This window comes from Abramis brama, assembly GCF_963993115.1.
Source record: "Abramis brama genome assembly, chromosome: 12".
In the NCBI taxonomy this organism is placed as follows: Eukaryota; Metazoa; Chordata; class Actinopteri; order Cypriniformes; family Leuciscidae; genus Abramis; species Abramis brama.
In genome coordinates, this window is record NC_139974.1 from 22,984,526 (window position 1) to 23,000,132 (window position 15,607).

Sequence of the window (15,607 nt, forward strand, 5' to 3'; positions counted from 1 at the left end):
AATAAATGTTTTTCTCCAAAACATGTTGGCCACAATTATTGACACCCCTAGAATTTTTTTATGAGTAAAATATCTCTGGAATATAGTCCCATTAATATTTACATTATTTTAGCACACCAGGGTGACTAGGAACATGAAGTTGTCCAGCTCTGACTATAACTGGCTAAAGCATTGAACATTCCCATTTCCACAATCAGGGCAATAATTAAGAAGTTCCAATCAACTAAAGATGTTATGAATCTGCCTGGAAGAGGCTGTGTGTCTATATTGTCCTAATGGACGCCGAGGAGGAAAGTTTGAGTGGCCAAAGACTCTCCAAGGATCACAGATGAAGATTTGCAAAGATAAGTTGAGTCTTGGGGTCAGAAAAAACAAAACAAAACATCAAACAACCCCTACATCACCACATGTTGTCTGGGAGGGTTTCAAGAAAAATCCACCTCGCTCCTCCAAAAATAGACTCCAGCATAATCAGTTGTCAGACATGACTGGAACTTCAAAAGGCACCAGATTCTATGGTCAGATGAAAAAAAAAAAAAAAGAGCTTTTTGGCAAAATGAGATAAGTAACAAAAGTAATAAAAGGGTGCCAATAATTATTGCCAGCATGTTTTGGAGAAAAGTATTTATTTCAAAATATGATTTACCCCCCACTTTCAATTCTTTGACTTCAATGAAAGGTTAGATTTTTTTTTTTTTTTTTTTTTTTAATGAAAGATCAAAAAGATAAAGAAAGGTTAGATTTATTTTTTATCTTTGATCATATTTACCAGGGGTGCCAATAATTCTGACCACAACTGTAATATATATTACAAAGCTGATCATTTAACTGCTATTCCTCCCATCTTTAGTGTAACGTGATCCTTCATGAATCATTCTAAAATGCTGACTTGGTTCTCAAGAAATCTTTCTTATTATTATCAATGTTGGAAATAGTTGTGCTATTTTGAAACACTCGTTTCAAACACCCATGCAATCTTACTTCTTATTGACAGCGATTCAGCTCTATGTCTGTTAAACCTTTGACAAGTCCGATCTGTGTTCTGATCCAGAGAGAGCTAGCCTGGAAATCCAGACCTAAATCTGAAAGATTAATGGTCAGGCATTGACTAATGAAACTTGGCCAGCTCGAGGGGCGGCACCAAGCATGCATTTGAAAATCTCACTGCACGCAATTGGATAACACTACGACCAATCACAACAAGCCCCATACGCTTAGCTACCAGCGGAGCTAACTGGTAGATTATACTCTTGCCGTATTCGGTCGGCAAAACAGCAAAAATGCCCTTCTTGCAAAGGAACGATTCGAGCGCCGTCTTCTGTTCCTCTTTTAGATAAAAAGTCAAGTCTAACTCGTTCACTGTAGTGGCCAAAGCCGTTTCAAACAACTGGTGTTCATCCATAGCCATCTTGCAATGTTTACTAAAGACTTTGACGTCACAGCGCTGTCGTCCTCTGTTTAGCTCGCCTCTGGCCCGCCTATATCAGATAACCCGATGTGATTGGTGCAGCTCGGATACAAGGGCATATTTAATGAGCATCATTACTCGATGCCAGAGTAAACTCGCTGAGCAAATTCAACTTGTGCTCTCGCGAGAAACATTGTTTGGAAACATGAAATATGTTGATGTTATTATAGATTATATAAGATTTAAAAAAAGATAAAAATAATAATAAAAAAATCTTCCCAAATAGAGTCCCCCAATGAATCTCAGCCATTTCCAGCCCATATATGATACAATCATAGACTTTTTTTTTCTCAATAGAGTTATAGTATTCTATAGTGCTGTTGTGTGCCAAGAGAGAAAATACGAAACGGCAAAAACAATATCTGCATATGAATCATTCAATCCATTGTAGAAGAATTGGGGCACACAAACAAACACACACTCACATGTTTAAATGAACATTTTTTATCAACAAATACACAATACAAAAACACAAGTGATTTTAAAGTAGTGGAAGTATATAGACTTACCTTGTGTTGCGATGAAATGATTGGAGCGCTGGTACCCCTGAGAGAGAGAGAGAGAGAGAGAGAGAGAGAGAGAGAGAGAGAGAGAGAGAAAGAGAGAGAGAGAAAGAGAGAGAGAGAGAGAGAGAGAGAGAGAGAGAGAGAGAGAGATTATTTTCAATCAATTGTGTTATGTTAAATGTGTTATGTTAGATGCATTTGATCAAAATTAATGTATTATATTCTTATCCCATTAAAAGTTGAAGTGAGTAATTTCTGTGCCAGTTGCATCACAAAAAACAAAACAAAAAAAAAAACACATAAAAAACAAAACAATGACTGGTTTCCCAAACACTCCCCCTTGTCCACCACTGGTCAGACAAACAGATAAAGCTGTCCCAGACTCACGCCATTGTTGTCTCCAAACTCACGCCATTGTTGCAGTTGACTCTGCACATTAAGCTGAGATAGGAGAAAGAAATTATTAAGCTATCCTGTAAAATGCTATCCATATCATTATGAGCAAGCTAATCTACTGTTACTGAATATGTTAAATGTTTCTTTAATAAAATGAAACAAATGAAAAAATAAAAACACAGCGTAGAGATGGATGATAATATTTCCCAACCTCAAGGCCAAAATGTAATCTCTGACAGAAACACCAAATCACATAAAGGGGAAAAAACCTTTTTAAGTGTGGCTGAGAATGTGACAGCAGAACATGCATCTCTGTATCTCAAAAAATGAAAGCGTTTATCCTTGACATTTGATTAAACAGGCAAATATCCACACGTATCTGTAGTGTGTCCATGTATGTATCATCTAATATTGAGCTTTAAGAATTGAATTTACTCATGTATAGAAAATCCAAGAAAATGTTATCTCTGTTCAAACATATCTGAACACTGCATTCTAAATGCCAAACACAAATTGAAAAGCATGAAATGCCACGAATCACAGCATTAGATAGAAGAAGACCAGTTCTTGAGTCACCTGTGATGTAAAACTATAGGTTAACCAGAACCTGACAGACCAGATTCCATGATTATTTGAGACACAAAATTAATATTGAATTTCAATGTTTTTAAGCCAAAATTAAGCATTTAATTTAAGTGATTTGTGTAGAACCAATGTGTATTTTTATTCGGGTGGCTGGGGGAATCCATCCAAATTTGTACAAAATATGAATCGGTCAACCCAACAACAACTAAAAGTTTTTAGCATTTAATGAGATATGCATCAGCCTTTGTGAAAACAACTTAATGACTAGACTTTATGACTAGACTTAATGACTTTCTCTAAATGACTAGAACAGCCTCTTATTCACAGTAAGTTTTATTATTATTATTATTATTTCCTATACTGTCACCTGATGAGGTTTTGGTCAAAACTTGAATTACACTGGATAATGGATAATGACAATTGTCTTCTGTATAGCTGATTTATGAATCAAATTAGTTTCAAAATTGATGAATGCTGCAAAACTAACACAAAACTTTACACTGAGCTGAATAATGACACTCTTGCCTTCTGTAAAGCTGCTTAGAGCTGAAGTAAGCCTTTTTCATAATTTGATTAACTTTAGCTGCGTTATAGGTGAACTGAGTTTGATTAATAACTAATAAACTGCAACATTCACACTGTTATTGAACTAAATAAAATCAACATTGAACTAAATTGAGCTGAATTATGATATTGTATTTTAAGAGCTGCTTTACACCTTGAACTACTTTGCAACATTAATACTTTACAGGGCACCATACAGCGCCTAGAAAGGTCGCATTTGCGATCACACATTAATTTCCGAGTGATATTTTTGCCACTGGTAACAATATAAATGTACATGTTATGGTTCATAAAATTAACATGTAATGCCTTTTTATCTGCATATTCTGTTATGAGTAGCCTATCAGTGTAGACGTAATATAATATATAATATAATAAGATGATGCACATCAAAGTTTTTGTAAAAAAAAACAAAAAAACCAAAAAAAAAATCGTTGCAGCAGCATGCAGACATAGGCAAGACGGCTTGCGCGCCTATTGGCTGCCCTGCGGCAAGTGCAGCAGCCGATCGAGAGGCCCCGTTGTGACGTCAGAAACGGGTGTGGTCTGGGCCTATAAATATAGCTCGAAAGGCTGGTAATCTGATTTTTCATCTCTTCAGCGAAGCTCACGCATCGCTGGATCCTGAGAGAAGAAGCTGCGCCGTCTGAAGAAGCCTTTCAGCGGGACGAGCTCCGCATCTGAAGCCGCTGGCCGCGCTGCCTTCAGCCGACGTTCCTGCTGCGCTATCCGGCGCACCATATCCTTTTACTGCTAGTGTGTGTTCGCCACCGCTACTCACACTTTTTCTCTCTAAAAGAGCTGAGCGTCTTTTTCAAGATGTCTCGTACCCTCTGTGGCTCGTGCCGAGCCCCACTCAGCGACAGGGACCGCCATGTTATCTGCGTTTCCTGCCTGGGTGAAGATCATGCAGCTCTCGCACTCACTGACGGTGGATGCCCTCACTGCGAGCTATTGCCGATGGTGACTCTGAGGACTCGCCTGGCATTTTTCACCGAAGCTGCACCTCCGCCTGCTGTGGTGCTGCACCGTAAAAAAGCGCAGTGCTCAGCGGGTTCCGGAACCTCCTCCCGCCGATCGAAGCTCGCCGGTTCGCCCGCCAGCTTCGCCTGAGTGTCTTACTTCCGGACAGCGGCCGCCGTCTGCCACCGCTTCTGTGTTGGACGACAACTTGCTAGCCTTCCGGGTAAAGGGCTAGCATCGAGGCAGAGCTGACGCGTCTGCTCACGCAGGCCGTGGAAAACCTCTGCCTCGAGTGGTCGACGCCCGCGGAGCCTGCGCACAACCAGCTGGATGGTCTTTTTATTCAAAAAGACCGCGTCTCACCGCCTTCAAGACCCGCGCCGTTTCTTCCTGAGCTTCATGAAGAACTCGCAAAGTCTTGGGGCGCCCCCTTCTCAGCCAGGTTGCATACCTCTGCTTCGACTGCTTTCTCTGTGTTGGATGGTGGTAAAGACAGAGGCTACCATTCTCTTCCTCTGGTGGAAGAAGCTGTAGCAGCCCATCTTTGCCCGCCCTCTGCTGGACGGCGCGCTAAGACGGCGCTACCACCCAAAGCCTGCCGCACTACTTCAGCTTTGCAGTCACGCTTACACCGCCGCTGGGCAGGCTGCGTCAGCGCTGCACACTATGGCCACCCTGCAGATTTTCCAGGCCGACCTTCTCCGAAAATTGGACGAGGGAGGACTGGAAGCTATCAGCCTGCCGGATTTAAGAAGCGCTACGGTTTTTGCACTCCGTGCCACTAAATCCGCTGCTCAGGCCATAAGGCAGAACATGGCCTCTCTCGCCGTTGCTGAGAGACATTTATGGTTGACGCTCTCTGAGATGCCGGACTCGGAGCGCACCGCATTCCTCGACGCCCCCATCTCTCCTGCTGGCCTCTTTGGATCGTCCGTCAAAGATTTCGCGGACAGATTCGCCGAGGTGCAGAAAACGTCACAAGCCATGAAACATTTTCTGCCCAAGCGCTCCAGCTCTGCGACAGGCCGCTCTAAACAGCCGTCTGCTCGAAGCTCCCAGCCGCAGCCCCCGCCCGCCACCACCTCACAGCGTCGACAGGCCCGAGGCTCGAGGCCGCGCTCTCGTTCTGCCAGCCGCCGCCCCCCGCGTGGGCCCCGGCCGAAGATTGAGATAAAGCCTGAGGCCTCAAAGTCTTCCTAGCCCACCTAGGAAAACGACGGTGTTCAAGTCCCGCTGCGGCCAGACTTTCACCAAAACTTCTCGCTCGATCAGTTCCAGAAAATGCGACTGTTCCAGTGTATTTTGCAGTAAACAAGCCGTTACCACTGCCCGCTTGCCTGCACACAAACACCGTTTTTACGGCGACCCAGTTGAATCTCTCAAAGAGTGTATTTCCTGGTGTTCCGGCCACGGCCGATGGTGTTATGAGTGTAGTAAAAATGCCCACTGCCCAGTGCTCATTCCTACACACAAGCACAGCCAGCCCCACAGGGCTTGCACACATAAAATCGACTCATGTCGATTGTGCATTAAATGTAGTGAATGTGCCCACGACCCAGTGCCCACAAACACTACACACTGCATGTCTCACGGTTTCTGTAAAAGCGAAACCAACACACACACAGTCAGCTCAAGCCGACGGTGTTTTCAGTGTAGTAAATGTGCCCGCTGTCCCGTGCCCACATTCACTCGCAGACATCACAAACCCCACGGGGTTTCCCCCGCTCGCTCTCTCTCAGCAAACTGCCCTGAGAGAGCTGAGCGCGGGCAGGCTGCCCGCTGTGATCAGCGCGCCCCCCGCCTCGAACGCTGCAAGCACGGCGTCTGTTACAGCACACCGAAGCTCTCCAGCCGCCACTTTGTCATGGCCAGAGCCCAGATCTCATTCAACCCTTAGCTATTCATGCAAATGCGTGGGCGAAGCTTCCCGGGGTATCAGAATGGGTGCTGAACATTATAAGAAGAGGCTATTCGCTACAGTTCGCTCGATTTCCCCGCCGCTGTGCGGCGCGAATCCAAACTACGGTGAAAGAGGAGGTAGCACACCTACTTCGTACCGAAATAGCGAAACTGTTGAGCAAAGGGGCCATAGACCCTTTATCTCAAGCTCAGAGCGAAGGGGGTCTGTACAGCAGATACTTTCTGGTACCGAAGAAAGACAGGGGTCTCAGACCCATTCTGGATCTAAGGCAGTTGAAAAAAACGCTTTCGAAACGCCGGTTCAAAATGCTCACAACCAGGAAAATCCTCGCGCAAATTCGCCCAGGGGACTGGTTTGTGTCAATAGATCTCAAGGACGCGTATTTCCAGATACAAATAGCGTCACGTCACAGGCGATTCTTGAGATTCGCCTTCGAGGGCCAGGCATATCAATACACAGTCCTATCGTTTGGCCTGTCTCTAGCACCCCGTACATTCACGATGTGCATGGACGCGGCTGCTCGCACCCCTGAAACTTCGGGGGATGCGAGTTTTGAACTACTTGGACGATTGGCTGGTTCTAGCTCAGTCACACTCAGAGCTCATAGAACACAGGACCATGTTACTCAAACATCTTGAGAATCTGGGTCCCAAAGTCAATTGGGCGAAAAGTTCACTGTGTCCCAGTCAGAGAATATCTTTTCTGGGCACAGAACTGGACTCGCTGTCTATGACAGCGCAGCTATCGCAGCAGCGCAGACTGGACATTCTGCGTATGACAGAAACCTTCCGCTGCGGCGCTATAGTCCCACTCAGAGAGTTTCAAAGGATACTGGGTCTCATGGCCTCAGCATCATCGGTACTACAGTTGGGTCTGCTTCGCATGCGCCCACTGCAGTTCTGGCTGAAAGCGCGAGTACCACGCCGAGCGTGGACCACCGGTCTTTTTCGCCTCAAGGTCGATCAGAAATGCGTTTCAGCTCTGAAACCTTGGACAGCGATCGACTGGTACCAGTCAGGTGTAAGCCTGGGGACTTCCTCGAGTGTGAAGGTGGTGTCTACGGACGCCTCCACCTCGGGATGGGGAGCGCTGCTCGAGGGCAGACCGTTCTTCGGCCAGTGGTCAGAACGGGAAAAGCTCCTACACATAAACTGCTTGGAGATGATGGCAGTCGACAATGCGCTGAGGTGTTTTCGTCCCCAGATAAAAGGACACCACGTCTTGGTCCGTTCGGACAACGTGTCAGTGGTGGCCTATATAAATCGCCTAGGAGGTATCAGGTCCGAAACCTTCACAGGCTGACGGAGCGCCTCTTGGTCTGGGCTCAGCACAACTTGCGCTCCTTGAGAGCAGCGCACGTGCCTGGCCACCTGAATGTGGGACCAGACAGACTGTCCAGGAACAATGTTCCAGCAGGAGAATGGTCTCTACACCCATAGACAGTCCAGTTGCTGTGGGAGACATTCGGCAGAGCGGAAGTAGACCTTTTCGCGTCTCAGGAAAACGCTCACGGTCCGGAGTTCTTCTCCAAGAGCAGGGATGTGCTGGCCCATGTCTGGCCCCGCTGCCCGCTCTATGCTTTTCCCCCTGTCACGCTCCTGCCTCAGGTATTGGAGCGGATCAGGGAAAGTGGATGCTCAGTGCTGCTAGTGGCTCCGTTCTGGAAGAACCAGGCTTGGTTCCCGGTTCTGATGCAGCTGACAAGCACTGCTCCATGGCCGATACCAATGAGGAGGGACCTCCTTTCTCAGGCCAAGGGCGCGATCTGGCATCCTCGCCCGGAGCTTTGGTCCCTACATGCGTGGGCCATCAACGGGTACCCGCTAACCTCCCGGCAGGAGTGTTACCTGCTAACCTCAGGCAGGCTAGGGCCCCCTCTACGAGACGGCTCTATTCCTCAAAATGGTCTGTGTTCTCCAGCTGGTGCACAGCCCGTGGCATATCGCCCCCAGATTGTGATATGCAGTCATTTGGCCCAAACTCCATACATGTCGCGCTCACAGAGATACGCTCTGCATATGCCTTATAGGATGCTGTTTATTACAGGAATGATGCTTTCTAGCCTCTCTTCCTGGACTCTTGCGAGTGCACAGCCCGTGGCATATCGCCCCCAGATTGTGGGGTGGCGGAGGTTCTCTCCTTCCTGCAAGAGCTTCTGGATAAGGGCAGAACCCCATCCACGCTCAAGGTTTACGTGGCGGCCATTGCAGCGTTTACTAAACCGATGCTTGGCCAGTCACTTGGAAGGAGCGATCTGGTCATTCGCTTCCTTAGGGGAGCTAAGAGGTTAAATCCTCCCAGACCTCACTCAGTTCCCATGTGGGACCTTTCTACAGTCCTGGAAGCCATGAAAGGTGCCCCATTCGAGCCAATCCAAATGATAGATATTAAACACTTGTCTTTCAAGACAGCGTTTCTTCTGGCTCTCGCTTCTGTGAAGCGCATAGGGGACTTGCAAGCGCTCTCTGTGAGCGCGACATGTATGGAGTTTGGGCCAAATGACTCGAGAGTCATACTCAAACCAAGGCACGGGTATGTTCCTAAATCCCTTAACACACCGTTTAGGGCTCAGGTGATTTCCCTGTCGGCCCTGCCGGTCTATAATGAGGAGAAGGACGCAAGCCTCCTTTGCCCGGTCAGGGCATTAAGGGCTTACGTGTCTCGCTCGTCTGTCTTCAGACAGACAGAGCAGCTCTTTGTGTCGTTCTACGGACGTTCCAAGGGACTAGCCGTGTCGAAACAGAGCCTATCCAGATGGATAGTTGATGCTATAGCGCTGGCTTACACTTCTAAGGGCCTGCAGTGCCCGTTAGGTGTCAGAGCGCATACCACGAGAGGCATGGCCTCGTCGTGGGCTTGGTCTAGCGGGACTGCCTTGCAACATATCTGTATGGCGGCAGGCTGGGCCTCCCCGTCTACATTTATAAGGTTTTATAACCTAGAGGTTCCCGCCTTGCAGGCTAGGCTGCTTTCGGTCTAAGGATCAGTATTGTCTGCCCCAATGCTTTCGGCCCAGATTACTGAAACTATTGAGCAACGCTCGCTGATCGATCATGCAACTCTATGGGCAGTGTGTAAGACCCGTAATGTTCATCAGACCAGGCCGAGTTTTTCGCCCTGGCTATGTGGAACATCATTAATTGCTCCTTATAGGATGCTGTTTATTACAGGAATGATGCTTTCTAGCCTCTCTTCCTGGACTCTTGCGATTCCCTGATGATTCATGCACTCGGGCCCAGGGCACCTGCCCTTGGGACTTGGTATTGGATCTCAGCATGCACAGGGTTTTACACTGTTCCCCATAGCGTAAGATATTACGCAGTACGAGAGAACCTCTCGTAAGAGAACGTACTCGGTTACTAATGTAACCTCGGTTCTCTCTAGAGAGGGAACGAGTACTGCGTATATTGCCGTGCCTGCAACACGCTCTGGTTTGCTTCTGCGATGAAAAACCAGATTACCAGCCATTCGAGCTATATTTATAGGTCCAGACCACACCCGTTTCGGCGGTCTGTGACGCAATGGGCGTGAAGCGCCCCCATTGGTTCCGACGTCACCGCGGGGCCTCTCGATAGGCTGCTGCAGTTGCCGCAGGGCAGCCAATAGGCACGCGAGCCGTCTTGCCTATGTCTGCATGCTGCTGCAACATGTTTTGCATTATTCCAAAATTAAGGATAATTTCTGGCTTCAGTATCTCGCGGAAAAGAGATTTCCCCATAGCGCAAGATATTACGCAAGAGAGAACCGAGGTTACGTTAGTAACCGAGTACATTTTCGGCTGATGCAGGAACCACATTATTTTTAGAGCACCTGCCATCCAATAATCACAATAAGCTTTGTGACTTTTAATGTTACTTTTAATATGTTTGTTACTTTTAATAAACAAAGTCTCAGCTTCCAAATTATGTACAATTTATAATGAAATTCAAACAAAATGTGGCTTTGTGGCTCTTTACAAATCTCTGTAGCCGCATCAGTCCAAGCGGCACATGAACCGATCATCTCTTTCTCTTTACTACTAGTAGGAAGAAATAAACATGAATGACCATCAGAAGGTATGTTGAAAGATACAGTACAACTTACTGAAATGTACCATGTATGATGCCACATGCAATCTCTCAATTATTCTTTCAACCGCAAAAAGACGTAAATAAAACACCTTGTAAACAATATGTCACATAACGTTACATTTACCTCAGAATAGCCATAAAATGTCCATAAACTAGTAAAAGCTAGTAATAAAAAATACTATTTTAAAAAAATAAAATAAAAAATACTATAGAGATGAGCATTCTAAATATCATAATATTTTTACTTAACCTGTTATCTACATGATTACTCAACATATGAAAACACTTATGCATTGAGAAGGAGGCCAAACTACACTCAAGTGAGACTGATATAATTATGGTCTGTGACAATGGCTCAGATTCTGTGAAAAGATCAATTTGTAACTGTATATAATTCTCAGGTTGGAAAATAAATTCAGTTGCCACTTTAATTAATTATTTAATTAATTTAGTTAATTAGTTCCAGCTGATGCTGTAAAAGGAGGGCAGATGTAAACACTACTGGATGACATAAATTACATGTTTTTATTTAAAATAAAACAACTTTTTATGCTTATAAAAAAATAATAATAAAAAAAACAATAAAAAAACAACATGAAACACAAACAGTGTTCTACAACACAAACACAAACACAAACTCAGTTCTGCTGTTTTCCATACAGGGAAAAGCAGGGTGTTCACTGGCAGTCGAGTTCAGTTGCAATTTTGCTTGGTTCAATATACGAATATAATTATATTATATATCAGTATATCAGGATTTGAAACCAACCCCTAAGCATTAACAAAATAATATCACTAGACTATCATGACTACTAGGAAGAAGTGCCAGAAGATTGCTGTCCCCTCAGTCACTTTTATGGTCCCATGACTTAAGCCCCGTTCACACCGCAGGCGTCACGCAGCGACAAAGCGGCATGATCCCATTCATTTCAATGGAGCGCTGGCGACTTCCGGCGACACGAGTGACAGTGACCGTTGGCGACAGAATGTGGGCATGTCAAGCGACACGAGACGCGCGACAAAAGTTCAGAAATTTCAACTTTATGCAAATGAGAAGCGATTTTCGCGAGCGACAACCAATAGGAAAGAAGACTTTCAGTGGAGCTCAGCTCACGTCACCGTCGAGTGCAGGCAAGACAGAAGAGTTCAAGGGCGATTTCACTGTTTTATATGATTTGACTGTAACCACATGGATATAATAAAATGATGCATGGAAAAGAAACTGTCGACAGTCTCAGTGAGTTTAATTCACACATTTAGTTCGAGTGTTGTAATTTGATGATGCAAGTTTAAGTTTAGCACTGCTGCCGTTCATTTTACAGTTTCCCCTGCATTATCATGTTGACTATTAGGGACAAGAAAATTGATTATTTGTCAAATTTTAATGACGTTTTAGTAATTTATGACAGTATGATTTAATCTGTTGATTGATCAATCGTTAATCCAGTAGGCTAAATTACTGTATGTAATCCTCTGAACACTGCTGTGGTAATATAAAAACACTCTCCCAACAGCATACTGTTTCTTTTGAGCCTAACTCCTAGTCAAATTAAAATGATATAGTTGTATATATCACTTGTGATGGTATTTTGTTTGTATAGATATGGCCAGACGTGCAGTCTACCAATAACATTAGAGAGACAGCACTACGAACGCACACTTTAAGGCCCGTTCACACTGCCAGCGACTTTGTCGCTGCATGTCGCTAGTCTCTGTACTGTGAAGTCGCTTATGGGCGTTCGTAGTGCTGTCGCTCTAATGTTATTGGTAGACTGCACGTCTGGCCATATCTATACAAAATACCATCACAATATACAACTATATCATTTTAATTTGACTAGGAGTTAGGCTCAAAAGAAACAGTATGCTGTTGGGAGAGTGTTTTTATATTACCACAGCAGTGTTCAGTGGATTAAATCATTTAGCCTACTGGATTAACGATCGATCAATCAACAGATTAAATCATACTGTCATAAATTACTAAAACGTCATTAAAATTTGACAAATAATAAATTTTCTTGTACCTAATAGTCAACATGATAATGCAGGGGAAACTGTAAAATGAACGGCAGCAGTGCTAAACTTAAACTTGCATCATAAAATTACAACACTCAAACTAAATGTGTGAATTAAACTCACTGAGACTGTCGACAGTTTCTTTTCCATGCATCATTTTATTATATCCATGTGAGTCAAATCATATAAAACAGTGAAATCGCCCTCGAACTCTTCTGTCTTGCCTGCATTCGACGGTGACATGAGCTCCACTGAAATTTTCTTTCCTATTGGTTGTCGCTCGCGAAAATCGCTTCTCATTTGCATAAAGTTGAAATTTCTGAACTTTTGTCGCGCGTCTCGTGTCGCTTGACACGCCCACATTCTGTCGCCAACGGTCACTGTCGCTCGTGTCGCCGGAAGTCGCCAGTGCTCCATTGAAATGAATGGGATCATGTCGCTTTGTCGCTGCGTGTCGCTGGCGGTGTGAACGGGGCTTTAGAAGCTAGCTGCTTGTTTAGACAGCAGAGTTCGAAAAATAACTTATAACTGAAATATTTATCTTCTATTCTTAAAACCTATGTTCAGAAAGTTTATGGTTGATTTTATTACAAGCTTATCCTTGACAAGTGCTTGCAATGTCTTGCTGTTGTCAGAAATCAATAGATGATTTTTTCTGTAAGGAGCAGGGCAGCTTTATAAGTATAATGAACCTTTATCTGCTCTTGAGAAATGAATCTGCTCACTCGCCCACACTGCACCTCTGCCCCTGTGTGTGTGAATGTGTGGGGTTGGTCTTTGCTTTTAGGGTTGGAAAGCTTAGTCTCAAAGGTTATGCCCGAGTTGATTCTCCAATAGTCAAACTAGCTATAAATGCAATGTATATGTGAGCCTAAACGCTATATGGACCATGCAATGATAGAAATTGGTAGAGACTTTTCAATACTTCACTCTGACAGATGGCTGTGACTAACAGCTTCAGGATATTTACACATGATATTGACGTGGAAATGTTGATGAATGTGAAAATACAACGCTGGATGTGTCCTTACAAGTCAAGACAAAGAATAATCTGTTATAAATGGGATGTTTGTGAAGCACAACATTAAGAGTTTAGTTGTTTATGGTTGCCAATGTCACAACTTGCTGTATTAATAATTAAGTGAAATGTGTATGTCACAAAAAGTTGTGGTGTGTGTACTAATTGTCAATGGCTAACACAGTTAATCCAATCAGAGCTGAAACTACCTGTTTTACAATGTTAGTACTGTATTACTGATTTTAAGTTTTTGTTTGTTTGTTTTCGAACTGAAGCCAGGTTTACCATTTCTTATCATTAATGAATAATCTAATCTTTTGGTTTGGGTTTGTAGTTTCAAAGAAAATAATTAAGAGCCTTTCATTTGTAAATTATTACTGTACATACAATTACTATGTATCTAAAACTGGCATTGTGCTATTTTTTATTTTAAAAAATCATCTAAAATAATATAATGATCTGATACTTCTACTATGATATAAAATGATTAATTTTGTGTATTTTTTGTAAAACTTTGGTTATACTGCCCACCCTTGAAATGTCTATAACTAAGAACTTTTTCCACTCATCAACTCACACTTTAAATCAACAGCCCTACAAACATAATGTGACAAAGGGGGTCCCTTATTCACATTAGTGTGGGCCACATTGAGAATGTTGTATAGGCTCACCCCTTCATTTATGTGCATGTATGATCTGCACTGTACTGCATTTTTATTGATTTTTATTGGACAAATAAAAAAAAATTAAAAAATAAATGCTCTGAATTATAGTCTCACTCATTTATTTCCTATGGGTGCCCACTTTTTTTCCACGAAGGACCAAATAAGGAGTTTTTATTTCCAACCACTTAACATAACATTAAAAAAAAAAAAAAAAAAAAAAAAAAAAAAAATATATATATATATATATATATATATATATATATATATATATATATTCAATAATTTCACTTAAATGGCAATGCAAATTACCTATTAATTGTCATTTAAGTGAAATTACTTAAATATACGAGCTTTATAAAAATTATCATTCTAGAAGAAAATTTCAGATGGCACATTTTTTTTTTTTTTTTTTTTTTTTTTCACATTTGGATCAACATGTTGTTCTCGCTCACATGAGGTGTTTGGGGTAAAGACTGAACTCCAAGAATATTTTACTTTCTCCACTACAGAGAACCACTTTTCTGGGAGTGATATGGGACTCAACTACGATGCAGGCATGTCTGCCTCCTGCTCATATCGAGTCGATTCTCTCAGCTGTAGGCCAGATCAGGCTATGCCAAGCTGTCACTGTAAACCAGTTTCAACGACTCATGGCAGCTGCCTCCAACATGATTCATATGGCCTTCTGTACACAGGACCATCATGAGAACATCATGTCTCTCCTGGACTGATCTTCGATCTCAAGTAGGGGGCAACATTTACCACCCCCAAACAGAGATATGAAAAATGTGGGTTTGGCCCCTGAGGGGAACCAACCCTTGAACTATGGTCTCTCAACCGAGGTTGTTGAGACCATTTTAAATTCCAGAGCTCTTCAATTTATGGTACAGAGAGTGCTGGTTGGACCGACTTAACTGCCCAATTGGTTCAGTGGTGAAGTTCTTTCATGACTGCCTATCTGCTAGGTTATCCCACTCCACTTTGAAAGTTTATGTGGCAGCTATTGCTGCTTACCATGCACCTTTAGGTAGTGATTCATTGCGGAGACACCCTCTAGTGTCCTGTTTCCTATGGGGTGCTATGAAGCTGAGGCCTGCAAGTTATTCGAGAGTTCCGGCCTAGGATGTGGCCATTGTTTTAGAGGATTTGTTAATGGCAACCTTTGAGCCTATCGAGTCAGCTTCAGGGAAATTTAAGATCTCTTAAGATGGTGTTCTTATTTCACTAAAAAGTGTTTAGGGGGTTTCCTTTCAGAAGGTTTGTGATGCAGCAAGCTGGGCCTTTCCACACAGCTTCATCAGATTGTATAGCCAGGATATAGAGTTCACTTCAGGACCCAAAGTGCTTGAGACCTTAGTTTGTACTCTCTATGATTCACACATAGTCAGGCATTTGTATGTATGGCATAGTGGGTATGAACATTCCCATCAACATT

General features: G+C 43.5%; 1 protein-coding gene across 3 annotated transcripts in view; it reads right to left on the reverse strand.

Annotated features, from left to right (window-relative positions):
* The window catches only part of ptprua (protein tyrosine phosphatase receptor type Ua), a 339,059-nt gene that overhangs the window by 26,895 nt on the left and 296,557 nt on the right, over positions 1 to 15,607 (reverse strand). For 2 of the 3 annotated variants that reach the window (XM_084132054.1, XM_084132053.1), the window contains exon 21: positions 1,978 to 2,014. In XM_084132054.1, the coding sequence (XP_083988180.1) occupies positions 1,978 to 2,014 (37 nt within the window). Of the gene's footprint in view, positions 1 to 1,977; positions 2,015 to 2,361; positions 2,416 to 15,607 lie in introns of all 3 variants that reach the window. The other variant, XM_084132052.1, reaches the window with a different exon arrangement.